This window comes from Octopus bimaculoides, chromosome 6, assembly GCF_046866305.1.
Source record: "Octopus bimaculoides isolate indiv1 chromosome 6, ASM4686630v1, whole genome shotgun sequence".
Lineage (NCBI taxonomy): Eukaryota > Metazoa > Mollusca > Cephalopoda > Octopoda > Octopodidae > Octopus > Octopus bimaculoides.
The window spans coordinates 98637491-98661490 of record NC_142933.1 but is presented as its reverse complement, the minus strand read 5'-3'; the positions used below and the strand labels follow the sequence as shown (position 1 = coordinate 98661490).

Below are 24000 nucleotides of genomic sequence, written 5' to 3'. Positions count from 1 at the left end.
CGATGCTCTATCGATTTTTCAGATCGTCACTCTCCGACTGATTAGTTATTTCTAATTTAGGCACAAAACTAGCAACACTGAGGAGAGAGAAAAGGTTAATCGATTAAATCGATCCCAGTGATTAATTGGTACTTTATTTCAAGGCAAAGTCGGCCTCGGTGGGAATTGAACTTAAAGAGAAAAATGAGTCTGAAGAAAAACCGAAAGGCATCCTGTCAGTCAAACGATTCTGCCAGCTCAACGTCGCCTCCGATTGGTTAATTAATATAAAGAAAATTACATCAAATAGTAAAATTTAGTTATTTTTAATTCAAACTATACAGATATTTTAATAACACTGTATCATCTTTGACTTTTTCAACAGAAGTGAAGTAAGATCTAAGGAAGAAAAAAAGCTAAAATATTTACTTACGTCATAGTAACTGAGAAACTTCGAGAAACGTGAAATGGTTCGTATTTTGCTTTTTCATTTTTTTTTTTTTCTTGTAACCATAGAACTGAAAGTAGATAAAGATATACATAATAGCTTGTATTGTAAATGCTGGATTAAAAAGACTTTTGAAAAGAATAAAAGTCGAAGACTGCTTGTAAGAATCGAACCCACATCGACTGTAAACATGACAGAGGTTCTACTATTGGACCAGAGAAATATTTGGAATTTTAAAAGGGATGAATCAAAGAGTCCTGAGGAATTTCAAAGTGAGAAGGTTTAGTTACCATCTAACCTACTTGGCTTCAGATAACAATCAAGCTTAAACAAGGTTCTAATGTCTCGCCCGTTGTAAACTTATAACAAAACATCTCTCTATATATATTCAGTGAAAGATATTCATAAACAAGAACCACCCAAATTCATTTTATTTTTGGAATACCACATAGCAATGAACTTAAAGAAATAAAAAGAAATAATATATGACTACACCTAGTATACAACGAACACGTGTTGTCTAATAAACGAAAGTATGTGCAGTTTATTAAATATGTAGAGATGTGGACGAAAAAATATTTAGGTATGTTAACATTTGTATGTATATATACAGGTATAAACACACATTCAAAGGACAATACAGGGGAAAACAGATACGTGCATATATATGTGTATATATGCACGTATCTGTTCTTCCTTGTATTGTCTTTTGAATGTGTTTATAACTGTATATATACATACATATATATATGTACATGCATATATATACATACATATACATACATATACATACATATATACATACATACACACACATATATATATACATATATACACACGTGCATACACATACATACATATACACATATATAGACACATACATACATACATGCATATATATATATACATATATATACACACATACATACATATACGCACATACATATATATACACACATACATACATATACACACATACATACATATACGCACATACATATATATACACATACATATATATATACACATACATATATATATACACATACATATATATATACACATACATATATATATACACATACATATATATATATACACATACATACATATGTATGTATGTACATACATACATATGTATGTATGTGCATATATATGTATATATATGTAGATGTATATATATATATATGTATGTGTGTGTATATATATATATATATGTATGTATAGATATATATATATATGTATGTATATATATATGTATATGTATGTATATGTATGTATGTTTATGTGTGTATGTATGTACGTATGCATATATGTATGTATATACAGGTATATATTCACAAATACAGATATGCATACATACATGCATGCATATATATACAATATATATATTTCACTCTCCACAGTCATTTTACTGTAATATTTGTGTGTGTAATTCTTTGTAGGTATGCATGGGTATGTATGTACAAATAAACACATATGCATATGCATATATATATATATATATATATATATATATATATATATATATATATATATATGGTGGTTGTCTACTCCTTAAACAGAGTTTGACCACCTCCTGCACCTACACCTTAGCCCTTTCATGGCGTCTACACACACAAAACATTGAAACATACCCGACACAATACAGGATATTAAAAGTCATAAAATATTACCCATTATTTATTTCATTGCTTCAAGTGTTATACAATGAATTCCTGTCGGCAAGTATTTATTATTAAACTAATATTGTGACCAAAAGCGAACAGCGTCAAACCTTGGCATTCATATATTTACATTGTGTATCTTCTGCATACGGCATTGTTTCGCTTTGTTTTTGTGTCTACGGAAGAATGCTTAGGGCATATTTATTAGTTTCGTCTTCTCGGAAAAATGTAATGTTTCACAAGTATTTTATTTGTTTATTTCTTAAAGGAATTACCATCAGTATCGACTGTTTATTATAATTACAGCTAGGAAAATTATTTTCTATGCCGAAAACTGGTTCTCAGAATAATGCAAAGTCCTAGGTTAAGCTTTTGATCTCCAGTGTATATATATATATATATATATATATATATATATATGCATGTATTAATAGCGGTTTTATACACACACACACATAAATATATACAATGATACTTCACTTTACGATGACCTAATTTAAGAGATCCCAGGTTTATAAGTTTTATCTTTCAAGCACAAGATCCAAATTTTGAACGAAGTGCAACAGTTTCTACTTCCATAACAAATGCTTCTGCGTGTTATCAAGAAATTTATAGAGAACGAAAAAAAGGCTTCTTCTAAGCAAACAACTCTAGACTTGTATTTTTAAAAACAAATCTATAAGTCCGTCTACGAGTGCTTGCGAATCGGCGATCGCGTCTACAAGTGATGGCGTGCGCGAGTCCAATGCGACTGAAAGTAATTCAGAAAACGATTATAATAATAATATACATTATTATAAATGATCTTGACATGCTTTTTACTTTACATAAAACATTCTTTACATTCTACTTTTGTTTATTGACATTTGTTTTCGAGTATTATAAATTTTATAGGTAAAATATTTTTAGGGAACGAATAACGATTTATAACATTGTTACTATGAGAAATTATTGCTCTGCTTTACGAGCGGTCACCGTGAATAAATTAGTTCGTATGTTGAGACATTATTGAATATATGTCTTAAATTTATAATTTATACTGGATCGGGTATGTATGTATGTATGTAGATAGAGAGAGAGAGGGTTAGAGAGAGGGAGGTTAGAGAGATTGATAGAGAGATAGATAGATAGATAGATAGATAATGTTTCTTTATTGGCCCCACAGGGCTGAACACAGAGGGGACAAAATACAAAGTAGAGCTTTTCTTTTTTTGGAAGAGAAGAAAACAAAAGTGGTGTAGAAATTCGATCAAAAGGGATCGTGGGAAAAATAAGGCCGATCAATAGGGATCGTGTATCACAGAAATGTCATAATGTAAAAAGGGGATACAGATTAGGTTTATCCGTGGAAAGAAAAGCCTACGGAAAAGACCACGGTAACCTCGGGCAATAATGCCATGCAAAAAAAAAACATTACAGTAAGTTACTCTTTTTTCCTTTCCTTTCTTTTGGTTCATAGGGTTACGCTCAAGGTGGCTCCGTCATTCACACGTGTCATCCTTGCTACATTCACCCATCTTTTTTTGAAACATTCACAAGACAAAAGTTCCTTCTCTGGGCATGTTTTTGTAACTACATTTAAACTCTCCATGTAGTTATAAAAATATGTCCTGTTGAAATGAAATTTCAGTAAATTTCTATATCTTTGTGCAGCTGAGGATTGCTCTGCATTTTGCATTTGATGTAATGTTCACATTGCTTAAATAAATGGAGTCGCATGAAACGATCGTACTGCATTAACTTTGGATATCCTTATTGCTTATTATATACGCAAACACATACAGACACACGTACACAAACATACACACAGGTACGCACACACATTCACACCTTTCTACATTCTCGGAATGTATACATACACACACATTCATATAGACACACAAACGCGCGCGCGCACTCATACACGCGCGCATGGCTGTAATCACCTCAGCAATTACCACCACATATGCCAACGTAACTGTCGTAGCTGTTTAGCTCCAGGTCACTCCTCGTCAAACAGATTTGTTCCAACCGTGACCAGCCTGACTCTTTAGAAACATCTTGGACGTTACCTTGTTTAATGTGCTTCCCTTTTTAGGCGACAAATTGGCAGAGCTGTTAGCGCACAAAACAAATGCCTTGCGGTATTCGTTCTGCCACCTTACACTCTGAGTTCAAATTCCGCCGGGGCTCACTCCGCCTTTCTTCTTTTCAGGGCAATATATTGGATGGATTGTTGCAGCATCAGAAGAGATACCTGATGGTATTTGTTCCCACCCTTTGCGTTCCGAGTTCTTTGAGAGTAGGCTTAGACCATTGTCTAGTTTAGCAACCCCACCATGGCTTTGGGCACCTTAAGAAAAGTTCACTCCAATTTGAGGATTCAGACCAGGTCTCCTGTTGGAGGATACCTTCCTCACTTTCTGCTGCCAATCTTGGGGAACCTGAGAAATAAAGGGGTCATAATTGCTGCCCTTTCTTCTCTGACTAAATGGAAAAAAAAAATGGATATGTAAGATTTAAGGGTGACTTGACTGCTATTTCTAGTGAGTCGAGCAACCCTGTAAAGTTGTCCTCGCTGGTTTGTGATTGCTCTGACCACAACTATCGCCACTTCCATGACTGTCGATGCCACACCATCGTATACACAAACATGACAACAATAACAACAACCGCTGCTATTGTAATTCATCCGCAAATGACTATACCTCTCGGATCGGCTAGAACAAATAGACACCGTAGACTGGACTGCGGTCAAACTGGAGCAGAGAAAAAAAAGGAAAGAAAAGAAAGACAATCAAAATTATAATTCCATTCCAAACATACACTCCCAAGAAGCCTGTACATGTTCATCCTGCAAGAAACAACGGTTAAAGCTCCCTCGCATCACTCTCTAATGCAGGAGTGGCGAAACCCCCATCTACGGGCAGAATGCGTGTGTGCGCGTGTATGTGTGTTTGCTCCTCACCGCTGCTTGACAACCGGTGTTGGTGTGTTTACGTCCTCGTAACATTAGCGGTAAGGCAAAAGGGACCGATAGAATAAGTATCAGGCTTTAGAAAAAAAAGGTACTGGAATCGATTCTTTCGACTAAAAGTCCTCAACGAGATGCCCCAGCATGGCCGCAGTTTAATGACTGAAGCAAGTAAAAGATAAGTTATTTTTAGAATTTATTATTAGGAATCGTATACAAAAAAATGTTAAAATATTTTGAATATTGTAGAAATATAACCAGTTTTAACAAAAAAAAATCTTATAAAGAGCTTCAAGGATCATATGGACCCCTGTAGGTTATATAGAACCCCAAAGAGCATATGGATCCCGGTTGAGAACCACTGGCTTAGACTATGATTACGACCACCATGATCTCCCTCACTATTGTAGCCCTTACAATAGCCATAGCCCATACAACCTAACAACGATTCAAATAACAGCTATGGACTTTACAATTGTAAGCCGTACTACAACCGTGACCTACGCAACCACAACTACTGGATCCCAAGATATTGTAACAATCATCAAGAGTGTGCCTCTGTCTGTGGTCACTTAATCTGCTAGAAATAACAGTCAAGTTTCCTCAGCTCTCCTTCTATCGTACAAAGAAAACGGGAAGGACACAATGGATAATGTAATCGTAAGAATACAAAAAAAGCTGAAGATGACTACAGTAGACCTTTCATTGATATTTTTGCACAGTTTCCATCACGAAGACGCGATACGGTTTTGGTGCCGAACGCTCCTAGCTTCAAATTGGTACCATACTTGGAAGAAGGGTATATGAATAGTTGGAAGCAGCCATACCATTGTAGACCCAACAAACGTTCGTTGGTTGGCTATGTTAAGCTCAAATGCCTTCAAGAAGTAAAACAAACACCTTTCTCGATAGAAAGGTCGGTAAGACATTGTATCATCGACAGGCCTCTGTAAAAACCCACACGAGGGGTTACTCAATTACATCAACCCTAGTGATCAACTGGTATTTATTTTATCGGCTCCGAAAGGATAAAAGGCAAAGCCGATCTCGGCAGAATTTGAACTCAGAACGTGATGACAGGTGTAATGCCGCTAAGCATTTTCTCCGGCGTGCAAATGATTCTGCTAGCTTGCCGACTCTCTGTGAAAGTATAGTATGATACATGATCAACTAGACCATTGAAAAATACGTCTCAAGAAGATCACAATCTCAAAACTAAAACTAGTCATTGAATAAAATAGTTTTATTTTACAGAGAATGAGGTGCAGCAACTTACTGACACTTCCGTTTTTATGAAACATGGGACAAAGACAGAAAATTATACAAATAGGATATGAGTAGCCAAAGAATTATCTGATCTAATTATGCATCATAAAAGCATTAAGACTTGATTCACTGCAGTCATGAACTCTCTCCTTGTCATAAAGACAACCGTTTTAGATAAAGTGTCCAGGACGTTGTTTACAGCGAACATACTTGCACCGAGATGCACAGATGAGGATATAAATAGGGAAATGAGCAGCAGTTGTTTAAGATATGTGAGAAAATATCATTGAATGTTGGTAGACAGACAAACAGTGTTTATTGAAATGAATAAGAGTTTTGTCTTCCTATCTAGTTTTAGAGTAAATGCTGATAAAAGGGATCGTAAATTCATGGCGGCGAAAAATATGTTGGATTGTCTAACGATCTGGTGATATTAGAGTTAGTCACTTTCATTTTGTTGCAGTTATTACTGCTGAAACTGAACAGCTATTGGTTCACACATACACAATACATACGAGGATGTGCTGAAAAGTTACTGGCTTGAAGGGTATCGCGAACGGGCTGGCGGAAGCCCAAACTTCCGAGTTCTTTAACAGGGCTTAAAAAACTAAAGGATCGCTGCAATAAGTGTGAATCTGAGAGGGGAATAGGTTGAATAAAATCAAAATTAACTGATCCTCCTGTATTTTCTTTTACCCAAAGCCAGGAACTCTTCAGTACACCCTCGTATATATGTGCTTCTTATATTTATTTTCTCTCTCGGTTTATTTGTGTGTTCCTTTCTGTTGAAGAGCGTAGGCTCGAAACGTAAAAGACTTTCCCACTTCCCGAGCATTAAACTAATACATCTGCTTGTTGTTTACACACCCGTCTTCGTCTTTTGTTTTGTTTTTTTCTTTTTGCAAATTCCAACTATATATATATATATATATATATATATATATATATATATATATATATATATATATACAGGGTGCAATGGGTAAATTGTCACTATTTTATTTATTTAATTTCGCGCATGTTCATTGTTTGTTTTTGATTTTGTCGGCTACACAGTATAGTAGGGTCAGTTGCGCTCAGTCTGTGAGAAAGACAACACCATGACGCAATTCACTCTGCCAGAAATTTGGAAACGACATGCTGTGTTGCTTGGCATTTGCATACGAATATTTCAGTTTCGGTGTCAATTTGAGGACAGTGCAATCTGAGGACATGTACCGAGAGTGATAAAAATCAACTATCCAGTCAGCATCATGGTGTTAGGGTGATCACTAGTGACGGCGACGTTATACCTTAATTCGTCTTCCCACAGACAATTTCTGCCACCCCATCACCCCTAACATCTGGCCAGCCCTTGATTATTACGTGTGGGGCGCAGTTGAGCGAGAGACCAACAAAACTACTTGTAACATTAAATATGAACTGAAGGCAAGGATTATGGCAGCATTCACCAACTTAAACGAGGAGAGCGTCCAAGAGTTGCAGGAGATTCTGAAGTCGTCTGGAGGTTGTGGTTGAAGCCAATGGGGATTTTATTGAATAAATTTATTCTTTAGTCTTTCAAGATATTTCTATGTAATTTTGGTAAATATATCTGCGTAATTTAGACGACAGTTTGTTCACCGCACCCTATATATATATATAATTTTCTTCAACCCCCTTTTCATTAAAATATATGTGCGTATATTTGTTTGCGTGTGTGTGTGTGTGTGTATTGACAGACAGACAGACAGACAGACAGACAGACAGACAGACAGACAGATAGATACATTTCTTTTATTAGCCACACAGGGCTCAACAAAGATGAGACAAATACAATGTAGAGCTTTTCTTTTTGGGAGGGGGAAGGGAAAAAAAAGGGGTGGTGTCGATCAAAAGGGATCGTAGGAAGGGAAAAAGGGGGAGTTCGATCAAAAGGGATCGAAAAAAAAAAAAGAAAGGCCGATCAATAGGGATCGTGTATCACACAGTAATGTTCTCGTGTAAAAAGAGGGGAGGACAGTTTAGGTTTAGCCGTGGAAGGAAAAGCCTACGGAAAAGACCACGGTAACCTTGGTCAATATTCTCAGTGAAGAAACTATAACAGTAAGTGACTCTCTTTTGCCTTTTTGTTTTATTTTTTTTTCTTGGATTTTTTTCTAGTTCATAGGGTTATGCTCAAGATGGCTCCGTCGTTCACACGTGCCATCCTTGCTACATTTACCCATCTTTTTTTGAAGCATTCACTAGACAAGACTTCCCTTTCTACTCTCACCTTCCTCTTCAGGTGATACTTGAAGAAGTTGATGAGAGATTGCCCAGAGAGGAAAGTCTTTGTCTCTAGACCTTTCAGACGCGTCCACCATACACATTCTTTCGCCATAGCCACAAGTACGATGAAAATAGCTCTTCCTTTCCGTTTAAAGGAAGGAGGCGCGACAATATTCACGATAGACTCGGCTGATAGACCGACTCGTCCCACATGCGATAGCAGTTGTTCGACGTAAGCCCACAGCTCGGAAATGGTGGGACACTGTACAAGTGCGTGCAGAACGGTTTCGTCGCTCTGCCGGCATCTCGGACAGGTCGGCCCCGTGTTTCTCGAGCCATGCCTGTAGAGCTTATCCCGAACGGGTAGTGCTAGACAGACAAATAGATACACACACACAGTACTTGTGTTTAGTGAGTTGTTACTTTTCGTTGTTATCTTTACAATTTGCATACTTTTGTTCGTTTTCTTGAAAATCTTTTACCCAAGACGCGATCTTTCTTCGCCTTTTATTTCTGGGACGCGAAAACAGGACAAACAAAAAGTATTGAGACTTGTTAAAAACCTATCTTGGAGAGCTGAATATACAGGGTGCGTAAAATATTTGAAGACAGACTTATGTTTATAAAAAAAAAAGATATATAATGACAGATAACTTTATTTATCAAAAATTGCTACGAGGATAAAAATAAACCTTTTCTATAATGTTATTTAATAAAGCCACCTTCAGCTTCAACAACTGCTTCTATATGAGATTTAAATCATCTACATGCTCGAATCAAGTGGTCCTGGTTCATTTTGGACATTACTCTGACTATGGCAGCATTCAAAGAATCTTTGGTGCTATGGGCGTGTTCAATGCAGCAATGACCCCAAAAGGTAGTCATCAAATACCTTACGCACCCTGTACTCTATCTATCTACTCATCTATTTATCTAACTAGCTATCTATTTGCATGTATGTATCTATGCATATATATGTCTGTATACACAGACAGACAGACATTGGCAGAATCCTTACGCCGGTGTATTTTTGGGTGACTTTTCATTGTCTCCACAGATCTAAAATAAATGCAAATGCATCCCTATTAGATCCCAAAAATAAACATTCTAGTTATACCATCAATTAAAGTACTTACTCTAATTATTAAATTAGAGTGTAAGCGGCTGAGTATTCCAAAGTTATGTGATCACTGAAGGTTATTGTCAAACAGAATCATTCTCATATGTTGTTTGGCAAAACTGTCCCTTCTAATTACAGCTATAACCCATTCGACGGGGTTTCACACAGCTTCCGTCAACTCTACCTCATTCATAAGGATTGGAACGACCCGAGTTTGTCGAAAAAGACACTTGTTCAAGATTCCATGCTGTGAGTTTGAACCTGGTAACTCATAATTCGGAACTTGGTTTCTTAACCATGTACACATGCACCCGTCATTTTAGACCTATTCCAATAGTTTATTTATGCTCTATTGTGTGAAACGCTGTCAAATTACTTCAAAGAGCGACTAAATCTTCTCCGAAGACAAAGACCAGAGCAACGATAAAAACAATAGACTGGAAAGGTTCGAGGTCCAACATGGTCTAAATTATTTATTTCCAATATTAGATATTATCTAAATAAATCACATTTGTTTAGCTGCATATTTGTCTGAGATTTCATTTCCTTATATTTGTCATAAATAAGATTTCGCCATCTTCTGTGAAAGGGCAGATGTGATATATCTTTTGTTCTCTTTTCATTGCTACTAAAAGTATCAAACATCTTAATAATTATTTCTCCTTTTATTTCTTCTTGCCGCCATTTTCAAATATCGCTTTTCATAGTCTAATTTCTTATATTTATGTTACTGTAATATTTTAATGTTTTTTTCCGTTCACTGAAGTTGACACTAAATGTCGTACGAATAGTTCCCCAGTCAGAATCAATAAAAAAAAATCGATAAACTTTCGTGATTATTGTGTACTATGACTTCAATAGAAAATATTCAACAAAAGGAAAATAGAAAAATACGAAAGAAACAAAGCACAAGAGCTGACCGCTTTTCTCTCTCTCTCTCTCTCTCTCTCTCTCTCTCTCCCTCTCCATTTCTGGATTCAAAGAAATTGTCAATTTGTCCGTGAAAGAAAGTCACAGAATATTGAAACTGAGCAGTAATGTAATAATGGGAAATTGTGAAATGTGTCTAAAAACACAGTCAATCTCTGTCAGAAAAACGATGTTTAAATAAAACAGATACGAGAAAAACACGGCAAGTGATAGGTTAATGTTTGACAGAGAAAGGTGTCGCTTTTAACGATGACCAGACACGGAAATCAAACATAAGTAAACAGAAATGATGCGGCTGGCAGTAAAGTAATTATTGAAGAAGTGGAAGTTATTGCTGGGTGATTATTTTTATATAAACAAATGAGGAAGACAAGAGATAAAATAATCCAACTGGTAAATAGAGAAGGATAAAGGACAGCAAAGAAATAGAAATACGCATGTTCACTCGCATACAAACGCACACACGTATGTTTGTGTATATATATATATATATATAAATATATAAGAAGATAGAGGTGAAGAGAAAATGAAAGATCAAACGAAAATATATGAATGATCATGGGGAAGGAGGAGGTGATAATTAAAAAGTGATACAAATTTTAACACCTCTGTCTAACTAGCTAAATAAAAGGATGATAAAAAGAAATGAAAGATACACATACATACATACATACATACATACATACATACATACATACATACATACATAGACGGATGGATGGATGGATGAGTGGATGTATGGATGGATGGTTGTATAGAGTGGACGGGTGGACAGGGAAAGAGTAATGAGATGGAAGTTGAGTTAATTAAAAAGGAACACAGACTGATAAACAGATTGATAGACAAACAGGTGGGAACAAACAGACGGACAGATAGATATTCATATACATACACACGTGCACTCGTGTACAGACAAGGTGCTTAGTAGCGTGTCTTTTTGCACTACGTTCTGAGTTCAAATTCTGCAGAGGGTTGACTTTGTTTTTCATTCTTTCGAGGTCGGTAAAATAAGTGTCAGTTGAGAACTCGAGTCGATATAATCAACCAAGGCGGCGAGCTGGCAGAGTTGTTAGCACGCCGGGCAAAATGCTTAGCGGTACTTCGTCCGTTGTAAAGTTCTGAGTTCAAATTCCACCGTGGTCGACTTAGCCTTTCATCCTTTCGGAGTCAATTAAATAAGTACTAGTTACGCACTGGTGTCGATGAAATCGACTAGACCCCCTCCCCCAAATTTCAGGCCTTGTGCCTATAGTAGAAAGTATTATTATTATTATTATTATTATTATTATTATTATTATTAAGGCGGCGAGCTAGCAGAATCGTTAGCAGTATTTCGTCTGCCGCTACGTTCTGAGTTCAAATCCGCAGTGGTCGCTTAGCCTTTGATCCTTTCGGGGTCGATTAAATAAGTACCAGTTACGCACTGCGGTCGATGAAATCTACTCGCCCCTACTCCATCCCAAATTTCAGGCCTTGTGCCTATAGTAGAAAGTATTATCATTATTATTATTATCTCAAAACAACCAATTAATGCTACCCATTAGTTTCATGTTGGTAACTTTCCAAAACTACAAAAATAAATTAACTCATCGTACATAGCTGAATGGAAAAGTATGGCCTCGGTTCTTTACAGTAGCAAAGAGCCCATAATTTTTCCTGGAAGCTTATTTACATGAAACCGTTCCGTAACAATAATTGACTGCAAGGAGACTATGATATTATTTTTTAAAATAAAGGTATATCTACTCTGTTACCTAATATACGAGTGCCTGTTGTTTTCGACTGTTGGAAACTTATTGGACTACTGTATATTTCAGTGTGTGTGTGTGTGTGTGTGTGTGTGTGTGTGTGTGTGTGTGTGTGTGTGTGTATATATATATAGGGGGAAAGTAAGAAGAAAAATGAGCGAAAATGCACATTGGAAATCAAAAAAAGTAAAGGCTTTTTATGAAAAGTAACGATAGATGAACTGAGGTAGGAATAAAAGTAATAAAAGTCATTATTGTGAGTTGTTAAAGAGATTCAAAAGCATACCGGTTTCGTATTTTGTTTTTGTAACATATTTCTATTATGCCTATTGTTTCGGCTGATAACCTAGATGACGCTGCCCAGAAAGCTGTCAAGTCTTTGTCCTTATAAAAAGAATTTAGTCAGGAAAGGGTTACCTTTAGTTTCTCTTTCGTTGCTGCCTTTGCAGCAATGTTCAAAATCCACGAACATTCCACCTGATTATATATTTTCTCTCACTTCCTCTCTCTCTCTTTCTACAGTAATTTTACTGCTACCTAGTTACATGCAATCAAGCAATATGCATGGTGCTTACTGAAACGCATCTAACACCTAATATAGCAGATGCGGAGATAAACATACCAGAGTATGCCGTGCTCCGAACAGACAGGAGGGATAGAAGTCATGGGGGAGTTGCAATGTACATCCGAGAAGATGTCACACCCCTACTACTCCTATCACACTCAAACTCTATCTGTGATACTTTAATAGTACACATAAAACAGATTGATGTAGTTGTATGCTCAACATACCGTCCACCAAATACCGCAAAGCAGGAGGGTAAATTTGAGGACAGCCTCAGACGCATAGAAGAGGTCTTGACAAATCTGGACCAACACATCAATATACTTTTCCTAGGCGACTTTAACCTCCTAAATGTTAAATGGCCTGAAGGTCACATCCTCTCTGGGATGTCACTGCATGAACAAAGCCAGGCAAAGTCTTTGTTAGAACTATCCCACATGCTGTTCATGGAACAAGTGATACTCCAACCAACCAGAGGAAGCAATATTTTAGATCTCTGCTTCACAAACAATGTGAGCCTAATCCATAATGTGAAAATAACGCCCACACCTCTCTCAGATCATAACATTATAGAATTAACTATGTATGGTCCTAGGCAACCCACTGACACCCACCCCACCAGGAGGACTCAAGCAATATCCAACCTGAATTTCCACAGGGCGGACTGGAAGTCAATTCGCAGCCTTTCTATACAAGACAATGACCTCAAACTAAGTCATTTTATGTCAACTATACAAGACATATGCACCAAATACGTGCCATATAGAAAGACCAGCAAACATGCCAATAGAATTCCTAGAGACAGGAAAATCCTTATGAGACACAGAACAAAGGTCTCAAACCAGTTAAATAGAGAACTGGGGGATAGGAAAAGGGCTAAATTAAAACTAACACTGTTAGAAATAGAAAACAAGATTAAACTCTCCCATGAAAAAGAGAGAGCAGAGAAGGAGAAGAGAGCAGTAGAAAGCATAAAAACAAACCCCAAGGCTTTCTATAGATTTGCAAAAGAGACTGCTACGGTACAGTATAAGATAGGACCCCTATTCCTGCCTAATGGCTCACTGACTGCAGATCCCACATGGATAAGTGAAGTGCTCAGTACACAATTCAAGAGTGTCTTCACTTCTCCTCAGAGTCACATGCAGATAAAGAACCCAGCTGATTTCTTTGACAATAGCACTCAGCAGAAAAAGACTGCATCCATTACCTACATCGACATTGAAGAGGAAGATGTGATAGCTGCCATAAATGAAATGAGCTCAAATTCGGCAACTGGCCCCGATGGTTTCCCAGCTGTCCTCTTAAAGTCGTGTAAACAAGAATTATCAGGACCACTCCGGATACTCTTCCAGAGTTTCCTTGCAAATGGTAAACTTCCCCAAAAGCTGAAGGAAGGCACCATATGTCCTATCCATAAAGGTGGAAGCAGAGCAGAGGCTGGGAACTACAGGCCCATCTCTCTGACTTCACATATTAGCAAAGTCATGGAATGAATTGTCAGAAGGAGATTGATTGCGTTCCTAGAAGAAAATGACTTGCTGAATGAGACCCAGCATGGTTTCCGTCCAGGTAGAAGCTGCCTTACGCAGCTCTTGCAGCATTATGACTGGGTCCTGAAGCAGCTACTTGACCATTCAAATGTTGATGTGATATATCTCGACTTTGCAAAAGCCTTTGACAAAGTTGATCATGGCTTGATATGTCACAAGCTGCGAAACCTTGGCATAGCTGGTAAATTAGGAGAGTGGCTGCATGACTTCCTGAATGGTAGAAGTCAGACAGTTGCAGCCAATGGAGAACTATCTAGGGAAACACAAATATTGAGCGGTGTTCCACAAGGAACTGTTCTGGGGCCACTACTGTTCATAGTGGCCCTTCTGGACATGCCCACCGTCACTCGGAGAGCCACTGTCACTAGCTATGCTGATGACACAAAGATATCTCAGGCAATAAAGAATCCTGATGATATTGTAAGCCTGCAGAATGACCTAAATGCAATATATGAGTGGGCAGAGCAAAATAATATGCAGTTCAATGCAAAAAAATTTCAAGTACTGCGCTACAAGACCACAAGTACCTCCCAACTGGCATACACAGGGCCTGGAGGTACTTCAATCCCAGAACCACAAACAGTAAGAGATCTGGGCGTCAACATGTGTAGTGATGCATCATTTCACATGCACATTGTCAAGTTGACAGCAAAGTGCAGACAACTGGCAGGGTGGATACTGAGGACATTTCGTACAAGGTATCAAAAAGTCATGTTGACTCTATGGAAGACATTTGTTCTGAGCCACCTAGACTATTGCTCTCAGTTGTGGTCACCACACAGTGTTAAGCGGACAGCAGAACTCGAGGCAATTCAGCGGCACTATACAAAAAAGATCGCCACAGTCCAACAGATGAACTACAGGGAGCGACTGAAGGCACTAGGTCTCCACTCCCTGGAGCGCAGGCGGGAGAGATATGTAATAATATACATATGAAAAATACTGGAAGGACTGGTGCCAAACTTTGGCATCAAGTACTACAGGAATGCCCGCACGGGTAGCCACTGCATGGTGCCAAAGGTGTCGTCCACTGTATCTCACATAAGAACGAGATACTGCAGCAGCCTGGGTGGTTTCAGAGGACCTCAGCTCTTCAATGCCCTGCCAAAACATTTGAGAGACATGCAAGACATGGATGCGGAGGTCTTCAAGACAAAACTTGACGCTTTCCTCTCCACGATACCAGACGAACCAATGGCTCGTAATGAGACACAGTTTAGGGCAGCGATGTCAAATTCTCTTATACACCAGATGTGCCATCAAAACTCTTGATTGGACCATATCAGGTGGGGGAGAAGAGCCATGCAAGGAACGTGAAGAGAGCACATCATAAAGACGGAAAATCACGGTGGTGCACCAGCATGACCGCAGCCACTTGGCTGAAACCCATAAATAAATAAATAAAAATATACATTTATATATATATAATATATATACATATATATATATATATAATATATATATACATATAATATATATATACATATAATATATATACATATTTATATAATATATATATACATATATATATCATGAATATACAAATATATATATATATGTATATATATATATCATGAATATACAAATATATATATATATATCATGAATATACAAATATATACATATATATATCATGGATATACAAATATATATATATATATATCATGGATATACAAATATATATATACATATATATATATCATGTATATATATCATTAATATACATATATATATATCAATATATATATTGATTGGACCATGTCAGGTGGGGGAGAAGAGCCATGCAAGGAACGTGAAAATCACGGTGGTGCACCAGCATGACCGCAGCCACTTGGCTGAAACAAATAAATAAATAAATAAATATATATATATATATATATATATATATATATCATGGATATACAAATATATATATATATATATCACGCTGCCGCACTTGCCCTTACCTCTCCAACACCACCCTCCTCACCAGCACCCATCACCGACCCTATCGCATCACCGACTCCTTCACCTGCACGTCTACCAACATCATATATTGCCTCTCCTGCTCTCTCTGCCAATCCCTGTACATCGGACAAACGGGGCGGCGCCTGGCCGACCGATTCGCGGAACACCTCCGAGATATCAACGTCGGCAATGACACCCCGGTGTCACGCCACTTCCGTTCTGCCGGCCACTCCTTGCGGCAACACCTGTCGGTGTTTGGACTGTCCATGCACAGGGGCCATCCGGACTCCCGTTTGCGCCGTGAACAGGGATTAATCTTCTATCTTCGCTCCTTTGCGCCACATGGGCTCAACTCCCCTCCACTCTTCATCTAACCCCCTCCTCCTGTCTCTCTCCCCCACCCCCCCTCCTACCACCCATCTCTCCCCTCCCCCACCTCCTGCTCCGACTCCTACTTCTTTGTACGTCTCTTCACCTCTCTTCATACTTCTCTCCACTCCCACTTCTCTTCACCCCTACTCTTTCTCTCCTCTCTCTTACTCTCTCTCACTCTCTTCTCTCGTACTCCCCCCTCTCTCACTCTTACTCTCTACACTCTTACTCTCCTACTCTTTCACTCCTCTTTCTCTCCTCTCTCTTACTCTCTCTCACTCTCTTCTCTCGTACTCCCCCTCCCCCTCTCCCGTACTCCCCCCTCTCTCACCCGTACTCCCCCCTCTCTCACTCTTACTCTCTACACTCTTACTCTCCTACTCTCTACACTCTTACTCTCTTACTCTCTCACCCTTACTCTCTCACTCTCTTCCCCTCTCTCTCACTCTCTTTCTCACCCTTACTCTCTCACTCTCTTCCCCTCTCTCTCACTCTCTTTCTCTTCCTTTCTTCTTCCCCCCCATACCCCTCTTCCCTCTCTCTCACTCTCTTTCTCTTCCTCTCTTTCTCTTCCTCTCTTTCTCCCCCCATACCCACCTTCCCCTCTTTCTCCCCCCATACCCACCTTCCCCCTCTCTCAATCCCCCTTCCCTCTCTTATACCCACCCTCTCTCCTCTCTTCCTCTCCCCTCCCATACCCATCTTCCCCCTCTCTTACATCGACCTTCCCCTTCTCCCTCCTCGTCAACACTCCCTCATAAGCTCATCCCACCACACCCCAACACACTCCTACTCTACCTTCCCACTCCACCCCATCCAATTCCTTACACCCACCACCCACCCCTACCCACATACCCCACCCTACCCACATACCCCTACCTCTACCCCACACTCCACCCATGCCTTCCCCACCTCCCAACACCCTCACATCACACCACACCAATACCCTTGCATCACACCACGCACACCACACCAATACCCTCGCATCACACCACGCACACACTACAACTGACCAACTACTTTCTCCCTTTCTCCCTTCCCCCATTTTCACACTACATACGTCAAGATCACCAGCAGTCTACCTCCCACACACAGCCCCTCGTTCCCGATCACCGTTCGTTATCTCCCCCTTTCTTAGCTCTCCTGAAATAAGAATTTCTAACTTCCGGTCAGTCAGCCATTGTTATGATCGGCCATTATTATGATTGACCGTTGACTGAACACTATTCAATTTTTTTTCTCCGTGTTTTTCTCCTTGTCTCCGTATTCTTTCTGTTGAAGAGCGTAGCTCGAAACGTCAAAGACTTTCCGTATTCCCGAGCGTCATACTAATATATACTTTTGTTATTTACACCACCTGTCCTCGTCTGTTGTTATTTTTTGTATAATCTCCCATATATATATATATCATGGATATACAAATATATATATATATATATATATATATCATGGATATACAGATATATATATATATATATATATATATATATATATATATATATATATATCATGAATATACAAATATATATATATATGTATGTATATATATATAATGAATATACAAATATATATATATATATATATGTATATAATGAATATATAAATATATATATATGTATGTATATATATATATAATGAATATATAAATATATATATATATGTATGTATATATATATAATGAATATACAAATAAATATATATATATATATGTATGATGAATATACAAATATATATATATATATATATATATGTATGATGAATATACAAATATATATATATATATATATATATATATATGATGAATATACAAATATATATATATATATATATGTATGATGAATATACAAATATATATATATATATATATATGTATGATGAATATACAAATATATATATATATATATATATATATATATATATATATATATAATGAGTATACAAATATATATATATATATATATATATATATAATGAGTATACAAATATATATATATATATATATATATATATATATATATATATATATATATAATGAGTATACAAATATATATATATATATATATATATATATATATATATATATATAAGATATATACATATATGTCCCAGATGAACCAACTTCGTGGCAGGAGGTGCAGATGAGGGTAGCTGCATAAAACTCTCTTATGCACCAAATGTCAATTCCTGAAGTAAAATTCGTAAAGTAAAATTATGTAGCAACATCAAATGGCGGGGCACCAGCATGGCCACAGCTCATGAGCTGAAACTAGATTAAATTAAATGAATTAAATGAATATATATATATATATATATATATATATATATATATGCATGTGCACATGTGTATCTATGTGTTTACATGAACAGTATTATCTAAATTCGAAGTATCCTACTTTCCTTTTAAAGTGAATTCATTGTGTGTGTGTGTATATATAGAAATATAAATACACACACACAAACACACTATTTCACACGCGCGTGCGCATGCACACACACACACACACACACACACACACACACGCAAATAATCTTCATATGCATATCTGATTATATATTTGTTCAAGCACACAAAATTTGTAAATTAATATTTGAAATGTTGTTTATATAATATCATTAACAAATAACATAATACAATGGTGTTTATGTATGTGCTTATGTGTGCATGCCTACATACATGCAGGTAGATGCATATTTGAAAAATATATGCACTTATATACGCATTTCTCTCTTCCTCTCTCTCTGTATGTGTGCACATGTATGTATATATCTTCAATATGTGTTTGTGTATGTACGTATATACATATACGTGTGTATATATATGTACGTGTATATGTGTTATATATATACATGTGTGTGTGTGTGTGTGCATATATATGTGTGTGCGTGTATGTGTGTATATATATATTTGTGTGTGTGTGTTTGTGTATGCATGTATATACATATATGTATGTGTGTGTATATATATATATGTGTGTATGTGTATATATGTGTGTGTATATATATGTACGTGTGTGTGTGTGTGTGTGTGTGTGTGTGTGTGTGTGTGTGTGTGTGTGTGTGTGTGTGTGTGTGCATAAACATACAGACATTGTCTAAATCGGTGTAAACATGTATGTTAACATCGATATATTAAAAGTATGGTTGTCAGTTTTGAAAACTAAATATGTGGAATAGTGGACATGTCATTAAGTACTTAGATGCTATTGAGTCTAAAAGGGCAAGTAATGGAAATGACGGAAAGAACTTTCTTTTCTCTTGTAGATGTGAAGGAATTATGACGAAAATCTTTCAGAATTTCCGGTCAGTGTCATTCTTTGAAAGGATGGCGTTTGTGTTTGCGCGTATTAGTTTGGAGCGATGTGATTAACATCATCAGTCGAGGAGCGTCGAACAAAATACTGGCATTATTCAGTAAGGCAGTTAAAGCGGCGAGGTGGCAGAATCGTTAACACGCCGGACAAAATGCTTAACGACGTTTAGTCCGTCTTTACGTTCTGAGTTCAAATGCCGCCGAAGTCGACTACATTACTCTCTTTTTTTACTTGTTTCAGTCATTTGACTGCGGCCATACTGGAGCACCGCCTTTAGTCGAGCAAATCGACCCCAGGATTTACTCTTTGTAAGCCTCGTACTTATTCTATCGGAATCTTTTGCCGAACCGCTAAGTTACGGGGACGTAAACACACCAGCATCGGTTGTCAAGCGAAGTTGGAGGGACAAACACAGACACGCAAACATATGCACAAACATACATATATATATATATATATATATATATATATATATATATATATATATATATATACGACGGGTTTCTTTCAGTTTCCGTCTACCAAATCCACTCACAAGGCTTTGGTCGGCCCGAGGCTATAGTAGAAGACACTTGCCCAAGGTGCTACGCAGTGGGACTGAACCCGGAACCATGTGGCCGGTAAGCAAGCAACTTACCACACAGCCATCTCTCAAAACTTCAGGCCTTGTGCTCATAGAATAAAGTAAGGCAGTAGGTTGGCAGAATGGTTAGCGCACCGGACAAAATGCTTAGTGACATTTTTTCCGGCTTTACGTCTTGGGTTCAAAAACCACTCAGACCGACTTTGTGTTACATGTTATCGGTTAACGATAAATTAAAGCCAGTCGAGCAGTAGGGGGTAGATGTAACAGACTTGCTCTCTTACTACCATAATTTCAGGTCTTGTGCTCATAATAGATAGAATTATTTACTTGTAACTCAAGCGAGATGGATTTAGTTACACGTTTTCTCCGTTCTAAGTTTGGAATGCTCCTGAAGTTGGCTTTGCTTCTTAGTTGGCCTTCTTTCTGAATCGATAAAATAATAATTCATGGGATGCGAGAATAACATCAAGAATCCAAACAATAACGTATCTATTCAATCTTAATACGTTTTGGCAGATTCAAACGTGAATAACTGAACGCTGTTGCTTAGCGCCACCGGAGAACATCTCTTCTCCTAGATGATGTTTGTCCATAACACACGAGATTCACTACGAGACATTCGCAGTGTTTTGACTGCATTGTATGCCTCCTCTGTCGAAGCTACCTCACCAGACTGGTTAATTTGATAAGGGTACGACGGAAAGCAAGAATGATCAACGCGACGAGCTGGCAGAAACGTTAGCATACCGGGCGAAATGCTTAGTGGTATTTCGTCTGCCGTTACGTTCTGAGTTCAAATTCCGCCGAGGTCGATTTTGCTTTTCATCCTTTCGGGGTCGATAAATTAAGTACCAGTTACACACTGGGTCGATGTAATCGACTTAATCCCTTTGTCTGTCCTTGTTTGTCCCCTCTATGTTTAGCCCCTTGTGGGTAATAATGAAATAAGAATGATCAGGTATTTACGTTCGAAAATGCCAGAACGTAACGCTGAGACCCCGCTTCGGTCATGACTGACCATGGGATTGCACCTAGAAAGTTACCCTCCTAAATTAGCATAGAATAATGGTTTCATTTTTTTTTTTTTTTTATAATTAAGATCTAAACTGTTAATATATGAATGCGGGAAGAGCTAGTTGAATAACTGTAAACCTACTTTTGGGCCACCTTGTATGTATGTATATAATATATTGTGAATTTTTCTAACAACTGGAGGGATATATTCTGTGTCGTGTCACTTAATGTCTGATTTTGAAATATTTTCTTTGTTTGAGAATGAAGGAAGACATCCTTCGGCACTCTACTTAATCTTTTGTCGCTGGCAGCGAGAGACGCTGGTCACATTGGCAATAGACACTAGGATATATAAATAAACCATCCAGCCAAAACAAATGTGTGCGTGTAGAGGTGTATGTGTGAGCACGTGTGCATGCGTGTGTATGTGTGTACACATACGCATTCACATATACATAAAGAGAGAGAGAGGAAGAGAGAGAGAGGAAGAGAGAGAGGGGAAGAGAATGCATGCACGAGAGCATGAAAAACTGATATACAGACAGACCCACACACAGACACACACACAGACACAGAGGCATGCAAACAGACATGCAGGTGGACTGACTGACAGACAGTTAAAGAGATAATTATCACATATGATGATACAATAAATATATTAACTTAATTAATTAACGGTATGTGTTAATAAATATTTAGTTCTGTTGACAGTTTGCCATAAAATGATGGAGAATGCTCACCAAGTAAAGTCTCTGGGTGTCTGTATAGATGTCCTATGTAATTTCAGAATGAAACACCTGTAACGCATTCGATTAGATATTTCGCCAATAAGTCCAGTTCTTTATTCAATCCGTTAACCCATTACCTCCCATAATTCTATTAACTGGAATTTTTTTTATGAAACTTTGATTTCTAGCATAAAACAGCCATAGAAACACGCTGGAATGATCAAAATAACATTTCAAAATAACATTTCAAAATAACATTTTAAATAGAAATAAGCGAGCTATTTGGGTGAAAAATTAGCAAACCTCATTTAAATATCAGAGAAATATACCTAGTAGATATAGCAAAAAGGTTAGATATGTGTAAATATTGACAGATAATTACGAAATTTGTAATTTTTAAGTGATCTTATATGAGATCACTGGTAGGTAATGGGTTAATTTGAAATGGTGAAGGCGCGTAGCTTAGTGGTTAGCAGGTTCGGGTTACAATCAAGCGCCGTTTATGCGTTTTTGAGTGAGGCATTCCATTTGATTTCGCACCAGTTTACTCAACTGTAACAGGTACGACCTGGGTATTGATACGAACCTTCCTCCTCTCTCTCTCTCTCTCTCTCTCTCTCTCTCTCTCTCTCTCTCTCTCTCTCTCTCTCCCCCCTTATAGTTGTCACGTGTCCTGGATGTTCAGCTGCGTTAAGGTTAAAAGATCTGAGAGGTTATCAATATCTGCTCGCGACAACATAGGCACCTAAAATAACTAGCAGAAGCATTCTACATATCACCAAGCCGTGCTTACTGTTGACGGCTGGTTGCACTTTACTGCGATTCCCATATAAATGTGTGTGTGTGTGTGTGTGTGTGTAAAAATATATGCGTACATATATGCATTATACGCACACACACACACACATGCATGCGTGTGGAGTACAAATATTCTTTTACTCGTTTCAGACATTGACTTCTGAACACGCTGGGGCTACGCTTAAAAAGGATTTTTAATCGATCATTTAGTAAGATGCACAGATGGATATATATATATATATATATATATATATATATATATATTACTATGGACTTCCATAGTTTCTTTCTAAGAGATTCACTTACATGACGGTGCTTTTTTTTTTCTTTTAAATTTCCCACAAAGAAAGAGCTGCTTTCACATACAGATACGAAGCTTTTTCTTTGAAATTTTGACATTAAACTAAGTAGTCGTGCGTGTTCGTATGTATGTATGTATGTATGTATGTATGTATGTATGTATCTGCACACAAATGTATATGGGTGCAAGCATGCATGTCACTGTGTGTGAACCCCATGTTTTAGCTTATGTATTTTTTGTATACGTACTTATATATACATACGTTTCTTTATGTATCTATTTATGTATCATAGACTAAACCTCTAGAATGTTTAACATCTTTTCACAGTTCTATAAATGGCGTCTGATTGTAATTTCCCTAATTAGCCGTAACTTTACTGGATTTGAGAAAAGCCAGTTTTTCAAGATCGCTGCGGGGACAGCTAATATATATATATATATATATATATATATATATATATATA

The 24000-nt window shown here is 37.4% G+C and overlaps 1 protein-coding gene across 3 annotated transcripts in view; it reads right to left on the bottom strand.

Annotated features, from left to right (window-relative positions):
* LOC149135341 (uncharacterized) overlaps positions 1 to 24000 on the bottom strand; it is a 103021-nt gene that overhangs the window by 67165 nt on the left and 11856 nt on the right. For 2 of the 3 annotated variants that reach the window (XM_089354349.1, XM_089354352.1), the window contains exon 2: positions 413 to 497. In XM_089354349.1, coding sequence (XP_089210475.1) covers positions 413 to 417 — 5 coding nt within the window. In that variant the 5' untranslated portion in view covers positions 418 to 497. Of the gene's footprint in view, positions 1 to 412; positions 498 to 22449; positions 22565 to 24000 lie in introns of those variants that run through there. The other variant, XM_089354351.1, reaches the window with a different exon arrangement.